The sequence below is a fragment of the Oncorhynchus nerka genome, linkage group LG27 (genome assembly GCF_034236695.1).
Source record: "Oncorhynchus nerka isolate Pitt River linkage group LG27, Oner_Uvic_2.0, whole genome shotgun sequence".
Lineage (NCBI taxonomy): Eukaryota > Metazoa > Chordata > Actinopteri > Salmoniformes > Salmonidae > Oncorhynchus > Oncorhynchus nerka.
Window position 1 is genome coordinate 44,056,301 of NC_088422.1, and position 27,505 is coordinate 44,083,805.

The following is a 27,505-nucleotide window of genomic DNA, read 5'->3' on the forward strand; positions in this document are numbered from 1 at the left end:
CAAAGACATTGAGGCCTTGAATTTAGCATGCACTATCGACAGATCAGTTGGAAAAAGTGATGGGCTTGACCACGTGCCACGGTCAGTGTGAACCGGAGTGACTTGACACAACGCTGTCCAAACAAGATATAGCTACAAACAAAACTGAGTTAAATTGTTCCAGTCTACCGTAAAGCGTTCATCCATGTATATGAGTATGTCTAGCTACATTTTCAGATATTATACGTTTCTAATTTACTCTGTCATTTTCATTGCAAGTTAAAGCGTACTGTTAGCTAGCGAACGTTAGCTTGCTGGCTCGCTAGCTAATGGTATGTGTCTGATCTGTGTAGTAATATTATTTAAATCAGAAATTCATTTGGATTGCTAGTTATAGCCTAATGTTAGCTAGCTAATGTTGACTCTAGTTGTTAGCTTTAGCCACCTGCAGATTCATACTATCCCTGTGACAATGTTTGTATTGGTAGTAGTATGAGTTGGGATTATGCCGGTTCGTTGTTTAGCTAACTAGCTAGTCTAACAAAAGTCTCCACTTCGCCAGATGATTACATGACCCATCGAGTTAGCATGTTGTATCTGGGGGTGATTACGGCCATCTAATGTATTTCATGAACATGTGTACATCTCTAGACAATAGTGACCCATCCACATCTGCTAGATGTGGCTTGGGGGTGGTTATAGAATTTTCTTCACATGACCCATCAATTTAGACAAGTGTGTCGGAGAAGCTTCATCTAATAATTATACCATTTTTTACCTGGACACTTTCTGGTTTTGCTATTGCTACTATGCTAGTTACCATTTCACTGAGCAGTTTACTTACACCTTCTGTGTCCTGTGCATGTGACAAATAAACTTAGATGTTATTTGATATAGTGTGTGTTTACCAGAGACGGTAATGTGAAGAACAACATTACCTGCACTAAAGTCATGTTAGGATATAGGCCAAGGACGAGAAAGTGTATTTTTACCTGGGTTTTTCCTTATTGCAGGCTACTACTTTTACCACTTTTAGTCTTAATCTTTGGTTGTTTACTAAACTACTAGCTCTGTTTAGCACATGGCCTCACATGTGAATCCTTAGTCCCACCCACAGAAATGGGTGGGGCTAAGGCTTAAGAGATGCTGAATGGGTGGAGACAGAGCTCTCCAGTAAGTATACCAAAACATTCAAGGACCAACTTTATCAACTTTCAAAGCAGAATTACTTTCCCATTATTCCTCAAATGCAGTGTATGCTATACCATTTTCTAGTTCTGAGTCTCTACTTTTAACCAAATGTAAAAAAAAACAGAAATTCCAATTCTGCCACATAAGACCAAATTGAGGGGGTCGGTCACATTTTTGCTCAGTGTGGACATGAAGAACAAAACGAATGCTGTATGCTGTATGTAAACAAGCCTTTATTAATTGAAAAAATGTATTTCCTCTACCTCAGCTAAATTATGAGGAACATTTAAGGAAATCTCTTTTGATTTCTCTCTTACTATTCAACAAATAGTAAGAGTTACTGTATGTCGATATTATGACTTTGCTGTCAATGTGTGAAAATAATGTACATTAATCCACAATTTATAAGAAAAATAGAAACGTTGATTCTTTGTTTTGACTCTTCAAGGGTGGGAGGTGATAGTAAAACAAGTGCGTAATCTACAACCACCAGATCTACATGATCTCTGAAGTACATTCTCCAGTAAAGCTATGCAACAACTTTTCAAATTGAATTGGTATAAAATGTGTTTTCCAGATATCAGTGGTTCTATTTTTCTACTCGAAACTGACATTTTTGTGTGTGTTAACGTTGTATCAAAATACCTACTCGAGCAGTTATACAGACCACTGGCATTAGCTTGTGTGCCTGACTGTTTTTGCATTCAACACTGCATTGTTCCTTTGATCAGTTTTTGCAGATATACCTAAACACTTCTTGTGGCTCCTTTGTTGATCTGAAAGAATGGATGGCTGGGGGGCTTCCAGAGTTATTGGAGTTTCAAGAACCTGTCAGTTCTTTAAAGGGATACTTTGGGATTTATCTACTTCCCCAGAGTCAGATGAACTCGTGGATACCATTTTATGTATCTGTGTGCAGTTTGAAGGAAGTTCTTAACTAGCGCTAGCGCAATTGCTAACTAGCTTTAGCGCAATGACTGGAAGTCTATGGGTATCTGCTAGCATCTTTCTAGTCATTGTGTTAATGCTAGTTAGCATTGGCTTGCAAAACTAACTCGAACTTCCTTCATACTTGACACAGAGACATAAAAATGGTATCTACGAGTTCCTCTGACTCTGGGGAAGTGGATACAGGGCATCATTGCCAAATATCCCTTTAAGGGGTCACTTAGTTGTCTACTCTAAGAATTGAGTTAACAGCCTGGGCTCAGGACTATGACATTGTTCCTGTTCAAATACCTTAGAATGCATAGGAAGTGGGGAGGAAGGATGTTTTGTAAATGTATTTGAGCAAGGCCTTGGTGTTTAGTTTAGTAATCGTCGATCTTGTACTCGTATTTGTAATCCAAGATGGAGTCCGTGAAACTTTTCGGTGCCGACGTTTGCCCCTCTCCTATGAACCACGAGTCGTACCAAGCAGTGGTGGGCTCCGCCTCTATTGTCGTGGGAACCGGCGTGGTCGTCGGGGGCAACGTTGTTGTCGATCTCATCAGTCTCTGTTGCCGTAGACGACGACGGCGGTCGAGCTCTAGCTTTTGCATTTGCTTGCGACGCACATCAGGATCTATGGCGGAGACCCCGTCGGGATGCCCCACATGCCTGTTGCCATTGGAGACCGTGTTCTGTCTTGTTCCGCCGTTGCCGTGGCTGAGCAGGCGTATGGGCTTGTTGCCGTGCAGGGCCATGATCTGTGGATGAATAGATGGCATTTATAAAGTGCTTCAATGGCTCTAAAGTGGCTAATAGGCAATATAATTACGGGTGTAGCAGTACCCACTTGTTTGATGCGGTCCCAGTTGGACTTGGCCAGGTTAAAGCTGCAGGTAGTTGCCCCTGCCTCGTAGCCCACCACACACAGCTTGGTCAGGGGGGCGAAGCCTTCTGCCCGCACCGTCACACGGTACTCACCTGGGTTCAACAAACGCCAGTAGTCCCCTGTTACAGCTGTGGAGGGAGCAGAGAGGAGAGGGATTAGACTGCACACTCACTAAAGATGGCACTTGCAGGCTCCTGGACGTCCACTGCATGTACGTTTGTTCAGGGGGAAGGGACAACAGGTTGTTACCAATATCTACCCCAGCTGTAGTTTAATGAATATACCAATATAACAGTGCATAGCTACATTCATGTGTTCACAGCAGTCAGAATGCCAAGGGCAGTAGGCTATGGTACATGGTTAACACAAAGCCAGACACTGTACCCACCTGTAGAGACATCATGGTTGACCCCCTCTACAGAAACTGTAGCATTAGCGATGGGGTTCCCCTCATTGTCTTTTACTACGCCCCTGATCCCACGCTGCACCTGAGTGGGGTGAAAACCAGGGTTCAAAAGGTCAGTCACTCTACAGAAGTGGTATACAAACTTTTTCAGTGGGGACCCCATTTTTCCCACAATTTCTTGCGATCCCAGAGATGGTTGTCCTTCTGGAAGGTTCTCCCATCTCCACAGAGGAACTCTGGAGCTCTGTCAGAGTGACCATTGGGGTCTTGGTCACCTCCCTGATCAAGGCTCTTCTCCCCCGATGGCTTAGTTTGGCTAGGCGGCCAGCTCTAGGAAGAGTGTTGGTGGTTCCAAACTTCTTCGGACCTTCAATGCGGCAGACATTCTTTGGTTACCCTTCCCCAGATCTGTGCCGCGACACAATCCTGTCTCGGAGCTCTATGAACAATTCCTTCGACCTCATGGCATGGTTTTTTTCTCTGACATACACAGTCAACTGCGGGACCTTATATAAACAGGTGTGTGCCTTTCCAAATCATGTCCAATTTACCACAAGTGGACTCCACTCAAGTAGAAACATCTCAAGGATGATCAATGAAGACAGGATGCACCTAAGCTCAATTTCGAGTCTCATAGAAAAATAGAAAAGGGTCTGAATACTTGTGTAAGTAAGGTAATTTTTTATATACATTTGCAAAAAAAAACTATTTTCACTTTGTCATTATGGGGTATTGTGTTTAAATTGAGGAAACATTTTTATTTATTCCATTTTAGAATAAGGCTATAACGTAACAAAATGTGGAAAAATTCAAGGGGTCTGAATACTTTCCGAATGCACCGTATATATACATAATATTACATTTTGGCGAACCCAGATTTGAATACCACTGCTCTACGGCCACACTCCAGGACTGTGTGTGTGTTTGGTATACTCTCAAAATGTGTTAATAGTTTCTCTGTGTGTGCATACGTGTGTCTCTGTGTACCTGCTCCATGAAGGTGAGCATGGCCTCTCTGTTCTTCTCCCACTCAATGACCAGCTCACTCTGATGGGGGAACTTATCACAGCCAAGGAACATTGACAGCTCCAGACAGTTAGTGTGCAGGTAGCTGAAGTCATTCATACCTGAGGATGGAGGGAGAGGGGGAGAAGATAGGTGAGAACCCGCAATGCAAATGATGAACCACCAGAGAGCGCCATTATCCCCAAAACTGGGTCCTTCACTCTGATCAATGTTACATTACAGGTTTCAACCTTTTTGAACTACTGTATGTAATGTCGACTATCATAAAATATGGCTTAATGAACAGCAGACGACAATGGAATAAAAAAGGGATGTTGTCAGTCCTTACTTCCTGTGACGGGCTGCCACTTGGCGCGATTGACGATTCCAACACCTCCAGTGATGTCATTGCCGTGACAGGAGCCGTGGGAAGTGTATGTCATCGACAGGTGAGTAGAGGCATAAGAGATGGCCAACCACCTATAACACACAAACACACACACAGTCAGATAGGGTAATCTGATCCTAGATCTGTGGTTAACTTGGGCTCCTGAGCGGCACGGAGATCTAAGGCACTACATCTCAGTGCTAGAGGTGTCACTGCAGACACTCTGGTTTGAATCCAGGCTGTATCACAACCGGCTGTGATTTGGAGTCCCATAGGGCTGCGCACAATTGACCCAGCGTCGTCCGGGTTTGGCCGGTGTAGGCCGTCATTGGAAATAAGAATTAGTTCTTAACTGACTTGCATAGTTAAATAAAAACATTTACTTCATGCTACACACCTGAAAAAGGAGGCGTCTGCTGTGGCCCTGGGTTCATCCTCAGGCTCTGCGTACCCCCCTCTCCCTCTGTCATCCTCCCCTCTCCCTCTGTCATCCTCCTCTTCCCTGTGGCCATAGCCATGTCCCCTCCACTCCTCCTCCGGCTGCTGGTATCCTCTGTTATACTGATCTTCTTCTCGCTGCTGGTATCCCCTGTTCCACTGGTCTTCTTCTGGCTGCTGGTATCCCCTGTTCCACTGGTCTTCTTCTGGCTGCTGGTATCCCCTGTTCCACTGGTCTTCTTCTGGCTGCTGGTATCCCCTGTTCCACTGGTCTTCTTCTGGCTGCTGGTATCCCCTGTTCCACTGGTCCTCTTCTGGCTCCTGGTATCCCCTGTTCCACTGGTCTTCTTCTGGCTGCTGGTATCCCCTGTTTCTATCGTCTTCCTCCGGCTCCTCGTGGTCGTAGTCCCTCCCCCACGCCGTCACGTCAAACTCCTCGTACCTAGAAGAATGATTTAAATGGAGTTGATTGTTTATTTGGTTTCACATCATTATTATTCCTGCCAAAAATACCAAGAGTGCAGGAAGAGAAAGAGAGAAGAAGCGCCTCGTACTGTCTCTTCTTGCGACTCTGTGCCCTCTCTCTCTTGCCCTCTCTGGTGCTGGTGCCGGCGGTCTTGGTTAGGTGGTGATTGTCGTATGGGTACGCCACGAACCTCTCCCCCCCCTGGAAGTTGGCCCCCAGTACGAATGGGTGGCTCTCCATCCACAAGATGATGGCTCGAGTCTCCACAGCAATCTGCAGGACAAGAAGAACAAACAGCAGCCGTCTTTTTAAAATGTAACTAGGCAAGTCAGTTAAGAACAAATTATTATTTACAATGACTGCATACCCCGGCCAAACCCTAACCCGGAGGATGTTGGGCCAATTGTGTGCTGCCCTATAGGACTCCCAATCATGGCTGGATGTGATACAGCCTGGAATCGAACCAGGGTCTGTAGTGACGCCTCTAGCACTGAGATGCAGTGACTTTGACCGCTGTGCCTCTCGGGTCCCCTTGTTAAGTTGATAAACAGAGAAATGGACTTGCTTGTACTGTCTCTGCTCTTCAAACCATCTACATTTCCTTCCCTCCTGTTTCTCCCCTCCTGTCTTCATCCCCTCTCTTTCTCCCTTACCATCCCCTCCCTCCCCTCTCCCTCCCTCCACCTCCTTCCTCCACACACCCTGTCATCCCCCTCTTGATCTGCAGGGATCTTGACATGGTGATTGGGGATCAGTTTGGGCACCATGCCCTTGTCCTCGGCCTCCCACAAAACACTGTTCAGGTCTGGGAAGTTCTGGAAGATGTCATGGCCGTCCTCCGTCCAGTGGCCTGTTGTCCAACCACTCAGCTCGGAACCCTATGGTGTCAATGGGACAGGATGTTATGGAGATATGGGCTGCATTTTTACTGCAGTAATATCAATGTGTTAAAACCAAACGTCTTAGGATTTGCTTGAATGTCTCTAGTCTTGACTTGAGATATGTTTTCTTCTCCTGAGGAAAATAAAGTTGGGTGCTAGACTGTTCCTGCATACAACAATACTTTCCTACAGGACAACAAGTTGGCTAAATCAGAAACTGTCTGGCACCCCTTTTCCTTAATAGAAGAAAACAGATTTGCACCCTGGAAGTGTAAAGTATAAATACAGGCTGTATTTCCCTGTAAGGGTCGTTCTTGAATTACGGTGGCATTTTGGCATGGCATTTTGGAAAATAATTACTTGATTTTTCATTGAAATGTAGTTGGGTATATCTTCCCATTCTAAATCAACTAATATGGTAGCTTAATGACTTAAAATATGTTTTTACCATTATATTAACATTGTGCCACCAGTGGAGTAGTAACACCAATGAGGATTTTGTGAAATGGAGGCCACAAATGCTCAAATCTAAGGTTAATTTAATTAATTTAAGGTTAATCCTTAAATTAATAATTTACTGAAGTGATTCATTATTTCATTTATTTAAAGTGGCTGACACAAAATGATAAATGAAATTCTCAAATGTATGACATACTGAAAGGTCGTGATAAGATAATAATTTTCTTTAATATAGAACCCTCCCTCGATAACAGTTTGCCACGGGAGAAAATGCTCAAGGTCTTGGTATATCTTTGTAATCAGCGATTTTCAAAGTGGTAACACCAACGACATAAAACTGGGGGACTCACATTCTACTAGTAAAACAATAGGTGTTTTTATTGATCTACAGCAAGGTTATTCAACTCTGACCCTACGAGGTCCAGAGCCTGCTGGTTTTCTGTTCTACCTGATAATTAATTGCACCCACCTGGTGTCTCAGGTCTAAATCAGTCCCTGATTAGAGGGGAACAATGAAACAATACAATAGAACTGGCTTCAAGGTCCAGAGTTGAGTTTGGGAGATCAAAGGTATATTAAATACTTTTGTTTACTGTCTAGCATTTAAAATAATAGATACAGCATCTCTAAACACCAAAACATGTCACTACACCCCTACACATCACCAGTGGGACAAGCCAATTTGCTAGCCCCCTGTAGTTTCAACAATGCATAATAGTTGTTTTGCAGTACCAAGGACTTACATATGTTTTCTTATTAATAAACAATGAAATAAAATTAGAATGTATTATTTTTAATGTTTTGGTCATTTTTAATTGTTTTTACATGGTGCCAAAGTCAAGGGACAACATTTACCACCGCAATCCAAGAATGAACCGTATGATATCCAGTACTGACCACTGTCAGGGCTTTCTCCTGCCCATCCGGGTTGAGTGAGGGCACCAGGTGGATACGTATTCCCTCCACCAGGCGGCGCACTCTGGGGTTGCCATCATTGTACTCCTTACACAGGTACTGCAACAGAAGAAGAACCATCTCCCGCCCCGTCGCCTCGTTTCCATGGAGACCGGCCGTGTAGCGGAACTCCGGCTCACCTAAGGAGAAAAACACAGATTTTCATTGTCTTTCCATGCTTGAGAGGACACGAGTACAGAGCTTTCTATGAAGGTTAGCCTGCTCTGGATAAGAGCGTCTGCTAAATGACTTAAATGTTAATGTTAAATGTAATAACAAACGGGTGCAGTTAGCCTGGAATAACTAATGGGTGCAGTTAGCCTGGAATAACTAATGGGTGCATGTTCTGAAAACTGTGGACACAAGACACAATATTTGTTTCCTCCTACCTATCTCGTGTTCTGTGGGGTTGCCTGATATCACCATGGCCAGGATGTCCAGTCCGTTGGAGCTGCGACCCAGGCTGTACATACTGGTGATGTTGGGACACTCCTCAGACACGGACTTCATCATCTACCAGAAGAGACGCACAGGGGAAAGCAGCATTTACCAACCCTGGTCCGGGACACCTTCAGTGGGGTCTGTGCAAGTCTTTGTTCAAGCCCAACAAATCTTATTAAATGAATCCCCAAAGTGTCACGACAGAGTTGAAGTCAGTTGTCACAATCTGTCAGACAAAACATTAGACCTGATTCAAGTTCAAACAGGTGGCACTGATGACCTTAAGGTTTGAAGTCCCTTGAAATGCGAGTGTTCCGTCTCACCGTGACCATGTCTGAGTAGTTGTGATGTCTGAAGTCCAGGTACTGGACTGGAGTCACCTCATTCTGCAGCCTCTGGTAGGCACTGGTGGGGTCTGAGGAAATAAAAATGCACAGTGTGAACGTTTGCATGTGTTTTACGTTTGACTATCCTTGTGGGGACCAGAAGTCTAGTAGGGTGGGTGCGTGTGTCACTCACCAGGCAGTGGGCAGCCTAGTACCTCCAGCCTCATACAGCAACTACCATTCCAGCTCTGAGGGATAACTCTGATGTAGCGTGCTAGTATGGGCTCAGCTAACTGATTCAGCACAGGGGTATCCTTATCGGAGTTACCAAAAAACAACTAGAGACAGAGAGAGGGGGGAGGAGGGGGGGTAAAAAGAGAGGGAGAGACAAATATAGTTGACATGGTGAACTTTTGTGCCCCATTTAAAAAAGCATGAGAGTGAACCCTGGGACCAAAGTACATTTGAAGCAGCGAGGCTGACAGACTCACCCAGTCAGAGTAACCGTCATGGATGGTTTTCCATTCTCTGCTGTCATTACTGAATTGCACGTAAAACGATGTCACAAAGTCACTCCTGAAACAGAAAGACGCACACATATTTTGTCACCATTTTGTCTTTGATATTTCTGAAATTCACTGTGTGTGTGTGTGGTTTGGTTTCACTATCCTTGTGGGGACCAGAAGTCCTCACAAGGAGGGTAAAACAAGTAAAAAGTCTATTTTAGTGTTAGGATTAAGGTTAGGGATTAGGTTTAGGGTGATCTGTTAGGGTTAGATTCAGTTTCAGGGTTAAGATTAAGGGTTAGGTTTAGGGTTAGGAGTTAGGGAAAATAGGAATGGGAACTCATGTTTTGGTCCCCATAAGGATAGTAAAATAAACGTGTGTGTGCTTGTGTGTCTTACTCGTTGCGTGAGTCTCGTCCCTGTGTTATGATCCCAGTAAACTCTGTTGCTCTGCGAGCGTCCATCTCAAACCAGTGAATATTGTCCTCTGGGTTAGGACACCACGCCCCACCATGCATGTCCTCCTCATCATCCGAAGCCTGGAAACCATGGAAACCATACAGTGTTGGAGATGAGTGTAAGGGGGCTTACCGTCGGGTTCGAATTAGTGTGAGGAGTGTACCTGCATGTTGAGTCATGCTCTGTGTTGGCTGGAGCAGTACTGAGACTTAGGGTTAGTCAATGTGTTAGGGTTAGTGTATAAGGGTTATGGGTTAGTGTGAGAGGGTTAGACTTAGCATGTGAGAGTTATTGTGTTAAGGTTAAGGTTAGAGTGTGAGGGTTAGTGTGTGTGAAGGTTAAGGTTAGTGTGTGTGTGAAGGTTTAAGGTCAGTGTGTGAGGGTTAGTGTGTTAAGGTTAGTGGGTGAGGGTTAGGGTCCGTGTGTGGGTCAGTGTGTGAAGGTTAGTGTTAGTGTGTAAGGGTTAGGGTTACCTGTATGTTGAGTCGTGCCCTGGCTTGGCTGTAGCGGTAGTGAGACATGGAGGAGGCCAGCAGCTGGTCTGATTCTATCCTATGAGACTCCATACCCAGGGGAGGACACTCTGCCACCAGGGGAAAACATCTCAGTCACACACACATCACAAAAACTTCAAACCACAATGGAAAACCTCTGAAGCTCTTGCTAAAACTTTTACTAACCGAGTATTGTGTCATTGGATGGGAGCAAGTTACTTACTTTTGGGCTCCTTGAATACGTGTGGTCTCTTCTTGGCTTTGGCCCTCTCTTCCTCCTCCCTCCTCTGCTGAGCTCTCTCTGTCAAACAGGACCATAGTCAATCACTAACTGCAATTCCAGTAATGGATTCTCTGTGTGTGTGTGTGTGTGTGTGTGTGTGTGTGTGTGTGTGTGTGTGTGTGTGTGTGTGTGTGTGTGTGTGTGTGTGTGTGTGTGTATTTATCGACAACTGCAGTAATGCCTCAGAGGATCCACATTGCAGATAGGCAGGAAACCAGATGTATTATGTTTCTCCAAATTCAGGAATGTGCTGATTAAATTCAGATTGTTCTTTTTTTCTTCAGTAAATCTAAGACAGGCCGCACACTGTTGTATCCGAACTTTCATAACCACCAGTCACATTTTATGGGTAACCCTGCTTAAAGTGTCTATCTCTAACTGGATGTGAAAGCTGTCACATTTTGTATTAAATGTGATTTTGTTCTGCATACACATGTGCAATCACGGCTAGTGGTGGACAGAGTATCCCCGCCCCCCATTCTACAAGGTGTTGAAAGCGTTCCGCAGGGATGCTGGCCCATGTTGACTCCAATGCTTCCCACAGTTGTGTCAAGTTGGCTGGATGTCCTTTGGGTGGCAGACCATTCTTGATACACACGGGAAACTGTTGTGCGTGAAAAACCCAGCAGCGTTGCAGTTCTTGACACAAACCGGTGCGCCTGGCAACCTACTACCATAGGCACTTCAATATTTTGTCTTGCCCATTCACCCTCTGAATGGCACACATACTCAATCCATGTCTCAAGGCTTAGAAATCCTTCTTTAACCTGTGTCTCCCATTCATCTACACTGATTCAATTGGATTAAAAAAGTGACATCACTAAGGGATCATAGCTTTTACCTGGATTCACCTGGTCAGTCTGTCATGGAAAGAGCAGGTGTCCTTAATGTTTGTACACTCAGTGTAATCTCCCATAGACAAAAGTCCCTGGTTCCATTCTGATGATACATTTAGCTGGTTCTACTCTCCTCGGAGGTACAGTACAGAATGGAACATGTGGCAACAGCTGTTGGTTCTTATCCCGAGTGTTTCGATCTTCATTCTAAGCTCATGATTTCAACATCTCTCCCCTCCATTACTGTTTGACTCTCTACTCTGTTTTTATCCCTTATGTTGTTTCTCTCTTTCCCTCATCTTTCCTTCCAGCATGTTCTGTAACCTCTCTCTGCTGCCCCGTCTCTTCCTTTCTTTCTGCTCCAGCTCAAAGCTTCTTCCTTGCACCAATACAGGTTAAAGACGTTTACATTTGAGTCATTTAGCAGACTCTGTTATCCAGAGGGACTTACAGAAGCAATTAGGGCTAAGTGCCTTGCTCAATGGCACAGCAACAGATTTTTCACCTAATTGACTCGGGATTCGAACAAGCAACCTTTCCTTCCCTACCTTCCCTCACAACACATCTCTATGGTTCAGATTTGTCCTGCTCTAGATAGAGTCTTAGCAAGTGGAGCCATACTGAAGCTTCCCAGCTACATGTTTGCAATGCCCAGGTAGAGACGGATATCTGTGGTTTTTTTCCTCATTCGCTTTAAGCGGAAACATGAACCATTAGGGACTAATATTCCTCCACTACATTATGAATCTGTGAGTGACATGGTCATATGTTCATCTGCTTGACTGGGAGCTTTGACAGTGCAAAGTATGACATCGCAGTGTTACTAAGTTTTACTTGCAATGACTCTGATATGTGGTTGTTTTACCTACCTTAGTTTAATGGACACAAACAAAAATGCTGGGTTGTTTGGCTGACCCATCTGCTGGTTTGCAGACATTGGGTCACTGTTTTTTTTGTGTTTTTTTACATTGTGACCTTCCATTATAGAATTTTGCTTTGATGTGGATTGAGGCCTATACTGTACATTCATATCAGTTGTGTTCCTCCGTTGTATTCAACTTTCCTATTTCTAATGTGGGATTGTGTTTCTGTGCCCAATTTGAAACTAAAAAACTATGGAAATGGATTGTGATGATACCCATGTATGACTGCTGCACAATGTGCTTGTTTTATAATTTTTTAATCAGGGATTAAATTTGATTTGATATATATGAAATTGTTTGGTGAAATATGCACAAAAGGAGAGTAATTGCCAATAATTCTGCACTTTAGTATACTTTTGTACTTCCAATTTTGATCATCATGATTTAGTGACTGCAAAGAAAATGTTTTGATCTACTGGGATTTTTAAAAGAAAGACTAACTTTCTGTTTTGTCTGTTTGGACAGAAGTGTGGTTGCGTTGATCTTTTTGCAGGACAGTTGTGTACCTTTTGATGAATGTATTTGCAATTTCGATGGTATAATATAGTTTTGATGAATGTATTTATGTTTTGAGAAGGCAACTACATTTTGACAACACATTTTCTGTTCTGCAAAAGGGAGTTCTGTGTCGTGGACTTTGTTATGAAAATCAACAACGTGATTCCAAAAATTGCTCGTCAACCCAGAATGAAAGTACATTTTTTTTAAATGACTGATCGTTAAATTAATGTTTGGGTAATCCCAACAACCCAACATGTTGGGTTATTCACGCAACCCAATCGGTTGACTGGGTCAAAATAACCCAGTGTGTGTTCTATCCAATATTTACCCATATTTACCAAAAAACCCAAATTGGGTTGTTTTTAACCCAGCATTTTTTTGTGAGTGCATTGACTGTAAGTTGCTATGGATAAGAGTGTCTCCTTTAATGACCAACATATAAATGTTACTGTATATGTGAAGTATCTACAACTGAAGATAGTGATCTATCTGTCATTCAGATCATAATGGAAAATAGTCTGTGCACAATACCTCTATCCTCTCTCTCCTTTTCTCTCCTTTGGATCTCTCTCTCCTCCTGTTTTTTCGCTGTGGTAAACAAAGGAGGGAAAAAACAATCATGGCTGAATTTGAGGTTACTTTCCCCCACCTCCCCATTACATGTACCAGTATACTGTGTATGTGGGGTGTTTTCAGTGGAGTGAAACATTTAGAACGTTGCCGATAGAATAAAAGATAACGTCATGATTTCCTATTGTACCTGACAGACAACCAATCATAATACACACAAACATTCTGTAACGTTTCCCCCTCTTGAACAGGCCCACGTGTTTCTTAAGGTTTGCCACAATATCCAAATGATAAACATGACAAAGTGTTTGAAGGGGGTAATAATCTTGATCTGACTGTTGTTTGTTCCAGTTACTTGGTATTTTCTTATTTGGGAGTTTGGAACATCAGCTGCCAAAGTCTTGCTTAACCCAAACTTAGACAACAGAACATATAATTGAAACAGTATACACTTCTTTTTTTTTCATTCTTGTGGGGAATGAGAAGTGTTGGCCCATTACTTTTGACTCGGTGGTAAAGGCCCAGTTCTTTATTGTGTCTATCTAATCTTTATTTCACCACAGGGTCCCATTGAAATGAAAAACATATTTCGATTGAAGATTTGGCCAAGGGTTTATTTTACAGTGCAGAGTGCGTGTGTGTGTGTGTGTGTTTTTTGGTTTTACCTCACAAGGATAGTAAATCAAGGACAATACAGACAAGTGGAGACATTTCGCAATGCTATTTTAGGCTTAGGGGTTATGTTTAGGGTTGCAATTATGGTTAAGGTTAGAATTAGGTTTAAGGGTTAGGGAAAATAGGATTTTGAATGGGAATCAATTGTTTGGTCCCCACAAGGACAGTGTGTGTGTGTGTGTGTGTGTGTGTCCGTGTGTGTACGTACTCTGTCCACCACTATGCCCGTAGTCATACTCCTCGTACCATGGGCTTTCATAGGTGGGTGGTGGTGTAACAAGCTCCTCTGTATTGGAAGGAGAAAACACAAACCCATCATTACAGTATCCTAGATTGAGTAGCACACTGTTTCTGCATTGATTCAACAGTACATAACCGCCATGGCAAAGCCACAGCAACCTGGCTCAAGCAGAAACAGACTTGCAGCCTGTCTAGTAGTACTAATCTATTTTTTTTACTAAACAACATCACAGAGAGAGTCTCTTTGGTTTCATGTGTGCCTTCCAAAGCTCTCTGAAGCTGAAATGCAGTATGTAGTTTCAAAACATTAATACAGTAATCTTCCACTACAGTGATGGTGGAACAGAGCCTTTATTTCTGCAGCGACAACAGACACTCTGTTTGGACCCACATAAAGCTAGCATAACACGCTGCCTGTTATTTGCCTAGTTAAATGTTTCATTTAAGTTGACAAGGAATATCACAGAGCAGCCATCTTGTGAAAGGCTTCATGAAAAGCCTTTGGCTGTTTAGAACTACACTCTCACCCACTCACTCTCCTCTAAAAAGCAGGGTGATGATCTAGCCTCCTACTCTGTCATTCCCTGGACTAAGAGCTCTATTCAATCTGATCCGCTTTAGCCGACATCAGCGTAGCGGTTGTTTTGGCGGTGTTGGAGGTGGAACTGCATTAGAGCTATCAAATCCACAAGCGTCTCCAGGCATTATACCTAAAGCAGACATTGGCATTGGCTGCACAGAGTTGCATTAACCTCTACGGAATCGGTGTCCCTAAACCAGGACGGTTGTTGCTAACATTCACTAATGTTACTAATATTACTAAAAAAATCGAATCAAATTTTATTTGTCACATACACATGGAATGACGTTGTAAGTAACAGACAACTTTCCAGGACATAGACATGTCTTATATGGGTAGAAAGCTTAAATTCTGTATAATCTAACTCCTGTGTCCAATTTACAGTAGCTATTACAGTGAAAAAATACCATGCTATTGTTTGAGGAGAGTGCACAACAACAAAACACTTTTATCACGGCAACTGGTTTGATACTCTGAAGGTAAATAATGTATTTACATTCAGTAATCTTGCTCTGATTTGTCTTCCTGATGGTCCCAGAGATAAAATGTAGCAAAGTTTTGTTTGATAAAATCGATTTTTATATTCAAATGTAGGAACTGGGTTCTACAGTTTGAACCCCTGCTGTCTACCCCTGCTGTACACCTCCGACACCGACAAAACATCAACTGATCTGAGTGAATCTAGGTCTAAGCGTATGGTTTACAGGATCGACTTCCACACTATAAACCCTAAAACAGGGGTTGTCTTTCATTCTTAGAAAGGAGGAATAGCAGCATACACTGTGGCCCTCTAAACGGTGACTGACTGCCTGATTGACCGACTGACTGATTGATTGATTAATTGAGATGTAAGTCACCTGTAACAGCATAGCTCCAGTCATCTTTCTCTGTGGGGGCGACCTCTGTACCATCAGGGAAAGGAAGATTCTCGGGCACCTCGTCTGTTATTGGAGAACGGAGAAAACGAGAAAGTGAGAATGGAGATCTCAGAGAAGAAAGAGAGCAGAAAAGAGAAAAGAGAGAGCAAGATCGAATAGGCACATGAGAGTAAGGAAGGAGGCAGATGGAGAAGTAAGAGTAGAGAAATAAGAGAAAGGAGAGGGTGAGAATGGAGAGAGATGGGTGGAGTGAGAACAGAGAAATGGAGAGGTGCAGGAGAGTGAGATACTGTAGGAGTGAAAAGCTGGAGGAATGGTAGAGTGAAACAGTAGTGGAGTTATGGACACAGCAAAAGTAATGAAAACCTGTTGCAGCTATCACACAAAGTTCAGATGAGCTGAGCTTTGCAATGAATGTCACTGACAAACCTTCACATGAGATGAGATTTCCATCATATAAGGTGGAAAACCTGACTCATTGGTTAAAGTGTCCAGTTGGCAAATATCATAAAGGGTTCGATTTAGAGTGGATCGAGATGAGAAATCGAGAGATAAAAAGTTATTGAATTTGAACCCCATCCCATCCCAAACCTTAACCCTTACCTTCACCATTCAGAGTTCATGCCAAACCTTAAGAATTTGGAGTTAATGCCCAAACTTAACCTTTAACACTTCGAAATTCAACATTTGGAACAACTTAGCAATTTAACATTTGAGAAAAATGGATGGACATCTAATTAAGACGAGAGACTGTGAGGGCTGGTAGGTTATACACCTATAGTACACGTTTCAACTAATAGCTAGTGTTTGAAAAAATACTTTGATAATAATTTTGAAGTAGTTAGTAAAGTTAATTGAAATTGTAATTTTTTGTCATTGATGCCTTTGTTACATTCATTCATTTATTCCATCCATAGACTGCATATATACACAGTATACTAAACATTAGGAACACCTTCCTAATATTGAGTTGCGCATGGATGTCGGGGCATGGACTCTATAAGGTGTCTAAAGCGTTCCACAGGGGTGCTGGCCCGAATTGACTCCAATGCTTCAAGTTGGCTGGATGTCCTTTGGGTTGTGGACCATTCTTGATACACACAGGAAACAGCTGAGCGTGAAAAACCCAGAAGCATTGCAGTTCTTGACACAAACCGGTGTGCCTGGCACGTATTACCATATGCCATTCAAAGGCACTTAAATCTTTTGTCTTGCCTATTCACCCTCTGAATGGCACACATACACAATCCATGTGTCAATTGTCTCAAGGCTTAAAAATCATTCTTTAACCTGAATCCTCCCCTTTATCGACACTGATTGAAGTGGATTTAACAAGTGACGTCAATAAGGGATCATAGTTTCACCTGGATTCACCTGGTCAGTCTATGTCATGGAAAGAGCAGGTGTTCTTAATGTTTTGTACACTCAGTGTAACAGCTCAGTGCTGCCCCTTCTCATTGAATATCTCAAGTATTGCAGGCTGCCATTAGAAACTAAATTATACTTATATTTCAATATAATTCAATATTATCCTTATTTATACCACAGCATTGTTGAGTACTCGTTTCTGATTGGTTAGAAAGGCATTCTGTGTGTGATTTTAAAATAATCGATTCAAGGACATACATCTGATGTAATAGCAGCACGAATATTGACCATGAAGATTGCTATTTTCCAATTGCCTATAATGGAGGACCTTGCTTTCTGGCAATGACAGCCCGTAGTACCCCGGTCGACCTTGAACTTCATGGCTTCAATGAAAGGGGGAAGTTGTTCTCCCCTGACTCATTCATTAATTCGGTCAATTGAGTCATTCATTTTAGGACACAGAGGGGGATGAAACATACATCTGACGTCCCAGTAGTCCTCGTCTCCCTTGTCCACCTTTCCATCCACCACAGGAGTGGGGGGCGTGGCCGTTGGGTTCTCTCCCTTCCAATAGTCATCTTCTGGGTCGACCACTGGGCCTCCGGGCTCCTCCTCATCTGGCTTCCAGTAGTCATCCTCTATCAGAGGGACACATGGACAGTAGAGGTAACTTTATTAGTGTGGAGATTTGTTTTTTTAAGCAAGATATAAAACAAAATCCACATGGTTTTTCAAGGTACAAATAAGATCATAAACAAAGTGGCTATACTATAACGTTTTGAGTGGTATTAGAACACAGGCACTGGCTTCAGAGAAATTATATAATAGTTTGTCATCTGTACACATGATCTCACCGTTGTCTGGGTAGGGGTAGTCTGGGTATGGGTCAGGTTCTGTGGGAGCTTCAGATGGGACAGAGATCAAAGTATTACAAACAACTTTGTTACTCACACAATGCAAAGCCATTAAAAAATCTCATCAACCAATTCTAGTCTGTTTTTATAGAAAATGTTGATTACAGTAGTAGAGTGGTGTGTTACTGCATTACCTGCTTCTGTGTACACCTCTGTGGTAGTTGTAGGTGGTGGTGTGGTAGTTGTGGGTGGTAGTGTGGTAGTTGTAGGTGGTGGAGTTGTTGTAGGTGCTTCTGTCCGTGGCTCCTTTCCTTTGCCCTTCTTGGGCTTTTTGTCTGCTTTAGGCTTCTTGGTGGCCTTGGGCACTTTGGGCTCCTTGTTCTTCTTGTCTTTCTTGTCTTTCTTGCCTTTCTTTTTATTCCCTTTGCCCTCCTCTTCGGCTCTCCTGACCCTGGCTTGGAGATGGACAACGGGGGAAAGGAAAGTTAATAAACTTGGTCATTTTGACATGTATAATCCCTGAGGGTCCAATGTCAGGTTTAACAGTACATAACAATCCTCTAACAGTCGGATAAGCCAGGATATGACAAGATGGCATTCAATCAAAGGCTATACATCAACACCAACTCTCTGCTACTGAAGTAGACTGATGAGAGATAGAGAGACAGATAAACAAATATAAATAGAGTGATAGAGGGGGCAGAGAGAGATGGTGACAGAGGAACAGTGGGAAACAGAGAGACAGACAGACAGAATGACCGAAATCCCAGACCAGACAGGTGTGGGGAAATCTGCCAGACAGAATCACCCTAGCAGGGGGCACAGCTGAGCTAACGTCGGACAGACAGGCTGGGTGTTCTGTTCAACAGGGTCCTCTACTCACACACACACACACACACACAAATACACACACACACACACACACACACACACACACACATCAAGGAGAGGGACTGCAGTGGTATCATCACACCCAAGGTCAAGCTCTCATCTGGGTTTATGTAAATGTTTACACATTATGTCACATGACATTAAAACATTCAATTATCACATGCTTTTTTCTATCTGATGTGTAATGGATAAGATATAAAGATTTTCTTCTTTCTGCCGCTTCCTCTGAATGTACAGTGAGGGGAATTGTTTTTAATCCCCTGCTGATGTTGTACGTTTGCCCACTAACAAAGAAATGATCCGTCTATAATTTTAATGGTAGGTTTATTTGAACAGTGAGAGACAGAATAACAACAACAAAATCCAGAAAAACGCATGTCAAAAATGTTATAAATTGATTTGCATTTTAATGAGGGAAATGTATGTAAACGTCCGACTTCAACTGTACCTGTGGAACAGAGGCTCTGTATTCATGTCATATTCATGTGTATTCAATATTCATCTCCGTTCGTAACCCAGCCAAACTGTAATGGCACGCTGTCAGAGCATCATCAACATTGTCCTGTCCCTGTCCTTAAGAAATCTGATTCTGTGTAGTTGGTGGTTCTAATGTCTTTTCAATTGTGCAAGCCATAAATATGTAGCCTATAACAGTAGTAGTACGTTTTACATGCACTACAAGCTATGTAACAAAATAGTTACAGTACCTACTAGCTAATGTAATTTCCATGTAAATACAAGGTTTTGGTGCAATTTCATTGGGAAATGGGACTGATTAAATCCAACAGATGTGTGTGCTGAAGTTTACTCGATGTTAGGCTGTGAATCTCAGAAACAAAATGTGTTTTATAACTAACACTGCATCATCAGCCCATCTCAGAGGATGAATCCTTCCATTTTGGAGCTGGGATCTGTGGTACAGAACAATACAGTAGAAAATCAAAGTTAGCTGTACAAATCTGTCTCCAAGATGCTCAGCTCAGAGCCCAGCCAGGACTGTTACTGCAGCAGACTGAATCTTCCCCAGTCCCAGGTCTGTGTGTGTGTGTGTGTGTGTGTGTGTGTGTGTGTGTGTGTGTGTGTGTGTGTGTGTGTGTGTGTGTGTGTGTGTGTGTGTGTGTGTGTGTGTGTGTGTGTGTGTGTGTAGACACTGTTGGACTTATCATAGTGACTGAAAGGTGTGTGTGGGTAATTCAGGAAACTGCTGGCTTCTTTCAAGACCAACACTCTCCTCCACCTGCCTTGTGCCCTGTCCCCTGTGCCTGCCTGATGATGTTATAATGTTCTCCAATCCTCGTCCTGGAAGGAGGCATCTGTTCCAGCCCAACAACCAGACGCTGTTGATGATTCTACTACTAAGGTTTTGATCATTAGCTGATATGATAAGATGTGCTATTGCTGGGCTGGAACAAAGGCCTGAACACCAGCTGAATTGGGTCCCATCTACTAGGTATAACCATCCATGTTTCTAGCCACAACTCAGATGGGATCCAATTCTCCAAAATATATAGCATTATAATATGAATGTTCCTACTAGGCAAAAACTGGTTGAATCAACGTTTCCATGTCATTTCAACCCCAAAATGCAATGTGATAACTTTGAATCAACGTGGTAAACTGATCGGATTTGCAAAAAGTCTTCAACGTAAGAGAATTTTGTATTTTTTTCATCAAACTTTTAACCTTCAATGACAGGGTGACATTTTTGGCTGAGTTGAATTCATCCTAGTTGACAACTCAAACAAATGTAAATACAAACTAGACGTTGAACTGACGTCTATTCCCAGTGGGTTGGCTTTGTTCTTACCTGGTAGGGCATCCTCCTCTGTGGCTCTCTTTTCCTTGCTAGTTTGGCTTTGTGTCTCTGTGAGTTCCTCTTCTTTAGCAGGTTCATTCTGAGACTCCTCTCCATATAGGGCCTCCATCCCTCTCTCCTCTACAGTCTGGCCTAAAGAGACAATACCTCGTGCACTCTCCCCTGCTCTGGGCAGTAGCACACAGCATATGGCCAGCAGAACCACTGCAGTATGACCTCCCATCCTCCTTATTCTACCTGCCTCAGGATTCTACCTCAATATTGCACTGAAAAGTTCCAGCTCAGTGTTCCGATTAAGTATTCCAGCTCTGATTTCCCAAAATCTTGCCAAAAGTTCCAGCTCAGAACGCTACTCAGAAATTCTACCAAAGTGTTCTATATCTGAATTCTACCCCAGAATTCTACCTCTCAGTTTTCTACTCTAGTGTTCCATGTCTTCTCTACGGTGAGGAAGATTCTGGAGCTCCAAGCCACAGCCAGACACAGACTCACTCAGAGCATGAGGCAGGGCTGGACACAGAGAGAAGAAAATAGTGAGGGAGGGAGAAAGGAAGAGCGAGGGAGAGCAGTCCAACTGTCCTGCAATTTAACTAAACGATATCCAACAGCTCTCCTGGATCGACAGCTGAAAAAGTTATGGCTGAGAGAGATATAATCCCCTTCACCTGGCTGACGAGTTTCAACAGGTGCAGAGATCAAAAGGAGATCTCAGCATAGATTGAGCAGAGCAGCTCACTGGAGAAGCCAGGAGAGGGAATGAAGAATCCAGGTTGGCTCTATAGAGGCTGTAACTCCTGGTTGAAGAGGTGAAGAGAGTTTAGTCCAGCAGCAGAGCACTTCTTCCACTTCTTCCGCCTGCTTTCCCCTCTGCAGACTGCCACAAACAGGCAGGAATGAATAGGGGGAGGAGTCGAGGACAGTGTGTTTGTGCTAACAATATTGAAACCCACAAATATTTAAGGAACAGAGGAACATTATATAACTAACTATACAGTATAACTATATAACTACTGCTATACACACCATTATCTATTCAAATACGGTCCATACACACCATTCACATACACATTTATAATTTATATTCCCAACTCAGGTCTAGAAGCTAAGTTCCTCCAATTATATCCATTTTGCTTTGGGCTTTTGTACTGTATTTTTACATACTGTATTCTCGACATAGTTCATTCTAATATTTCTACCACTTAACATTGTATTTTAGTTACACTGTTTATACACACCACATGTTTATTTATATACTGGATTCTTGACATATCTCACTCAAATATACCTACTGCTGTACATACAGTGCCTTCAGGAAGTATTTCTTGACTTATTACACATTTTGTTGTGTTACAGACTGAATTCAAAATGGATTCAATATATTCTTTCCTCGCCCAAGTACGCACAATACCCCATAATGACCAAGTGAAAACATGTTTTTAAAAAGTTAGCAAATTTAAATACAGAAATATCACATATACATACACTACTGTTCAAAAGGTTGGGGTCACTTAGAAATGTCCTTGTTTTTGAAAGAAAAGCACATTTTCTGTCCATTAAAATAACATAATATTGATCAGAAATACAGTGTAGACATTGTTAATGTTGTAAATGACTATTGTAGCTGGAAACAGATTTTTTTAATGGAATATCAACATAGGCGTACAGAAGCCCATTATCAGCAACCATCACTCCTGTGTTCCAATGGCACGATGTGTTAGCTAATCCAAGTTTATAATTTTAAAGGGCTAATTGATCATTAGAAAACCCTTTTACAATTTTGCTAGCACAGCTGAAAACTGTTGTGCTGATTAAAGAAGCAAAAAACTGTCCTTCTTTAGACTAGTTGAGTATCTGGAGCATCAACATTTGTGGGTTCGATTACAGGCTGAAAACAAAGATCTTTCTTCTGAAATGTGTCAGTCTATTCTTGTTCTGAGAACTAAACGCTATTCCATGCGATAAATTACCAAGAAAGTGAAGATCTCATACAAGGCTGTGTACTACTCCCTTCACAGAACAGCGCAAACTGACTCTAACTAGATTAGAAACAGGAGTGGGAGGCCCCGGTCCACAACTGAGCAAGAGGGCAAGTACATTAGAGTGTCTAGTTTGAGAAACAGACACCTCACAAGTCCTCTGGCAGCTTCATTAAAGGTCCTGAATGCTCTGGAGCAGGTTTTCATCAAGGACTTTGCTCCGTTCATCTTTGCCTCGATCTTGACTAGTCTCCCAGTCCCTACTGCTGAAAAACATCCCCACAGGATGATGCTCGCACCACCATGCTTCACTGTAGGGATGGTGCCAGGTTTCCTCCAGACGTGATGATCTGAGAGTCTTTAGGTGCCTTTGGCAAACTCCATGCGGGCTGTCATGTGCATTTTACTGAGGAGTGGCTTCCGTCTGGCCACTCTAACATAAAGGCATGATTGGTGGAGTGCTGCAGAGATGGTTGTCCATCAGGAAGGTTCTCCCATCTCCACAGAGGAACTCTAGAGCTCTGTCAGAGTGACCATCAGGTACTTGATCACCTCCTTGACCAAGACCCTTCTCCCCCGACTGCTCAGTTTAGCCAGGCGGCCAGCTCTAGGAAGAGTGTTGGTGGTTCCAAACTTCTTTCATTTAAAAATGATGGAGTCCACTGTGTTCTTGGGGACCTTCAATGCTGCAGAAATGTTTTGGTACCCTTCCCCAGATCTGTGCCTTGACACAATCCTGTCTCGGAGCTCTACGGACAATTCCTTCAATCTCATGGCTTGGTTTTTGCTCTGACATATATATATATATATATATACACAACACACACACACACACACACCACACACCACACACCACACACACACACACACACACAATTCGTCTGACTCACAGACTCGGCCAACCAGCTACAGAAGAAAAAAAACAGCAAAAATAGATTCTAAACAAGATTGTTTAGATGATGAGTAGTACTGTCTCTTGAGATTTGGCCAAAAGGACCTATTGATGAAATGTGTTTAGAGTTATAGCCCACAAATCAAGTATAATATAAGCATCTGGATGGAAATGACTTAAAGTGAGTAAGAAGGGTTGTTTTTGACCAATCTTGTTTTTGTCTGTTTGCTTGATGAAAGCAAGCTGGATTTATAGTATTTTGGCTGGTGCACATAGCGCCCGATTCCAACTTGAACAATTTACACCTTTCCTACGCACTTCTCAATATTTGGTAAGTATTTATCAATCATAAAAAAACAGGTTTGGAGAACCTTCAAGCACGAAAGAAAGAAAACAGTGGTTTGATTCATTCAGAAAATTGCCCATGGTAATGTTAGAAGATTAGTGGACAGAATTATAATAGGGAGGATAGTGTAAAATAGTAAGCTATACCCTCGTCTATTGCCTTTATGATGGAGCTGTGTGGGTTCAAACTGTCACGGCTTGGCTTGGTCTGCACACTGCCCCATAATGATTTAATTATGTATTTTTTTCAACACTGAAGAAAATTATAAATGCAACATGCAACAAGTTCAAAGATTTTACTGAGTTATAGTTCATTTAAGGAGTTATAGTTAATTTAAATCAGTCTATTGAAACAAATTCAATGACTGGGAATACAGACATGCATCTGTTGGTCACAGATAACTTAAAAGAAAAAGTAGGGGCGTGGATCAGAAAACCAGTCAGTGCCTGGTGTGTCCACCATTTGCCTCATGCAGCGCAACACATCTCAATCGCAAAGAGTTGATCAGGCTGTTGATTGTGGCCTGTGGAATGTTGTCCAACTCCTCTTCAATGGCTGTGCGAAGTTGCTGGATATTGGCGGGAACTGGAACACGCTGTCATACACGGCGATCCAGAGCATCCCAAACATGCTCAATGGGTGGTGACATTTCAGGTGAGTATGCAGGCCATGAAACAACTGGGACATTTTCAGCTTTCAGGAATTGTGTACAGATTTTTGCGACAAAATGAGGTGATGGTGGCAGATGAATGGCACGACCATGGGTCTCAGGATAGTGGTAGATGAAATGCAATTGTGTTTGTTGTCCGTAGCTTATGCCTGTCCATACCATAACCCTACTGCCACCATGGGACACTCTGTTCACAACATTGACATCAGCAAACGGTTAGCGTGTATGTTGTTGTGTGGGCTATCTGCCATCTGAGCACACACCCCCGGGGGGCCCAGTGTTGACGATCAGTGTGGCGGGAGTGTTGTTTCCTACCCTCACCACCTGGGGGGGGGCGACCCGTCAGGAAGTCTAGGACCCAGTTGCACAGTTCAGTTCCAGTTCCAGGGCCCTGAGCTTAGTGATGAGCTTGGGGTGCACTATGGTGTTAAAAGCCGAGTTGTAGTCGATGAACAGCATTCTCACATACAGTATATATTCCTCTTGTCCAGGTGGGATATGGTTGTGTGCAATGCAGTGGCTATGGCGTCATCTGTGGATCTGTAGGGGCTGAATGCAAATTGTAGTGGGTCGAGGGTGTTGGGTAAGGTGGAGATGATATGGTCCTTTACTCACTTCGGCCACGGAGATCCCACAGTCCTCATGAGCAGCGGGTGGCCCCGTCGATGGCTCTGTGTTATTCTCCTCAAAGCAGGAGATGAGTAGGCGATGAGTTGTGAAACCTGTTTCTGCAGACACTACTGTAGCATTTCTGAATATCGTCCCTGTCATTTTTTGACACACACACAGAGACGCATGCACCCTTACCCACACACACACCTCCCTGAGTGGTGAACTGATTCACTTTGTACGCCTCTGGGCCGAAGAGCAGAGAAATAGGCCAATGTGTAAATACTGGCAAACAATAGATAAAGACGTCATGCAGAGTTAGATTTCAGAAAGAGCTCTGTTAAACTGTGTTTGTCTCTACGCTCTCTATGGGGATTCAGACTCCAGGGATGACGTTCCAGCCAAAGAATGCTGCAGATTACGATTCCTGTTCAGACTACAGTAAGGTCAAACTGAGAGGTCAGCGTATTTGGCAATGCTACAGGCACAGAGGGGAGTGACTGGAGTTTTACTAATTTGACAGGGGAGCAGAGACAAAAGCCTCATACGTTTCTGTGGATTTCCCATGCTCTCCTACCCTACCCCATCACTGGAGGATTTAACAGACCCAATGCAGAGATTAAACATAAAAGTGAGAGGAAAAAGGTAAAACAAAGTATGCGAGAGCACCTTAAAAATGTCTGTTCTTAGACTACAGCACCATAACGCATAGCATTCCATTTTCCCTCAAAACATTTCTTTCTTCTTTGCAAATGTGATCATTACTATATCTGATTCAGCGTAGTTTCCATAATTCTCTTGAATTGTTCTCCCAGTGGGGGTATTGTGGGACTGCATGGCACAATGCTTAATGGACACCAGCCAAAGATAACTACTCCACAATTATAAAACTCATTCTCATGAGCTGAACCTGTAAAAGCAGTGTGTTATGTAAACTTCAAGATATTTTTGACACGCACATGTGCACACACATGAGCACTAGCCCGTACACACACTTGAATACTTGAGGAACTTGGATCCACAAGGAAATGTGAGCATAAAAAGCCCATTCTTTAGAGGCCATACAGATGCCATACAGATGTCTCATTACTCAATGAAACACAGATACGCACACAAATGTAATACACTTCTTTGTTCAACTTCCAGGTTTTCTGAAACCTGATCGGAGAATGGGACACAGATGGTCACATTCTAACCCAAGTCGGAAAAGCAAATTCATCTTCATTCTCTTATCCTCTCATGACACTATGTTGATCATTGCTCAATGTCTGTTCATTGCTCATGTCTTATCATTGCTCATGCATGTTGTCTGTCACAGGATAATATGAGTTAGAATGGCTTCCTTCCAGCTGGCCTGCACCTTGAACATATCACTTATAATTCTATGGTATGTACTGTATATCTATGGCTTTGTTGATGTCTATTCTCTACCTCTAGCAAGCAGCCCTGAGAGAGAGGAGAGAAAGAGATAGAGAAGGAAGGAAAGAGGGGTGAGTAAGAGAGAGGGGAAGTGTGTGTGTGTGTGAGAGAGAGAGAGAGAGAGAGGGAGAGAGAGAGAGAGAGAGAGAGAGAGGAGAGAAAGAGGTAGAGAGGGAAGGAAAGAGGAGAGAGAAGGAAAGAGGAGAGAGAGAGAGAGAGAGAGAGCTGCCGTATTCCAGAAGGCTCTCTAGGTACACATGGAAACCGATATTTATTTAAACTACTCCCAGCCTTATGCCTTCATTCTCCTTATCTTCCCTTAGACTTGTAACATTCTGAAACCCTCCTAACCCCTTCTCCGACATACCAAGCTACCGTCTGGCTGCTGGAAAATAAATCCCTTTTGCATGCTTCAACATACTTTTATCATCTCAATTTTAGAGTAGGCGGAGACTGTGTTGCCCATTAAAACAATGGGTATGGGTATGAAAGATGGGCGGGACAGAGGCAGAGAGCGGTGGAGAGACTGAAAGTGTTAGTAGCCATCGGTAAGCCTTCATGGCCCCAGGTCCTCTTAAAAGTGATGCATTTCAGTTTTTTTACATTTTACCTTTATTTAACCAGGTAAGCTAGTTGAGAACACGTTCTCATTTGCAACTGCGACCTGGCCAAGATAAAGCATAGCAGTGTGAACAGACAACACAGAGTTACACATGGAGTAAACAATTAACAAGTCAATAACACAGTAGAAAAAAAGAGAGTCTATATACATTGTGTGCAAAAGACATGAGGAGGTAGGCAAATAATTACAATTTTGCAGATTAACACTGGAGTGATAAATGATCAGATGGTCATGTACAGGTAGAGATACTGGTGTGCAAAAGAGCAGAAAAGTAAATAAATATAAACAGTATGGGGATGAGGTAGGTAAAATTGGGTGGGTTTTTACCAATAGACAATGTACAGCTG

At 42.8% G+C, this 27,505-nt stretch overlaps 1 protein-coding gene across 1 annotated transcript; it reads right to left on the bottom strand.

Moving 5' to 3' along the window:
- Positions 1-1,383: 1,383 nt before the first annotated feature.
- Positions 1,384-21,506, bottom strand: LOC115111844 (inactive carboxypeptidase-like protein X2). Its single transcript, XM_029638326.2, has 23 exons — positions 20,616-21,506; positions 18,112-18,372; positions 17,918-17,965; positions 17,543-17,701; positions 15,675-15,758; positions 14,206-14,283; positions 13,284-13,340; positions 10,433-10,510; positions 10,189-10,298; positions 9,656-9,795; positions 9,242-9,326; positions 8,944-9,088; positions 8,748-8,839; positions 8,373-8,496; positions 7,927-8,123; positions 6,391-6,567; positions 5,778-5,962; positions 5,183-5,665; positions 4,747-4,877; positions 4,380-4,519; positions 3,375-3,474; positions 2,948-3,114; positions 1,384-2,858 (listed from the first exon to the last, which is right to left on the bottom strand). The coding sequence occupies exons 1-23, from the start codon at positions 20,845-20,847 to the stop codon at positions 2,481-2,483; spliced, it is 3,651 nt and encodes a 1,216-aa protein (XP_029494186.2). The 5' UTR covers positions 20,848-21,506; the 3' UTR covers positions 1,384-2,480.
- Between the last annotated feature and the right edge of the window lie 5,999 nt (positions 21,507-27,505).

Bases quoted from the DNA above. Each gene is read 5' to 3' on its own strand.
- LOC115111844 (XM_029638326.2), bottom strand. From the start codon at position 20,847: ATGGGAGGTCATACTGCAGTGGTTCTGCTGGCCATATGCTGTGTGCTA. The intron at 8,497-8,747 runs GTGAGACGGAAC...CTCTTCTGGTAG, and splicing joins ACTACTCAGACATGGTCACG to ATGATGAAGTCCGTGTCTGA. The intron at 4,520-4,746 runs GTAAGGACTGAC...CTCCATCCTCAG, and splicing joins GTGGCAGCCCGTCACAGGAA to GTATGAATGACTTCAGCTAC.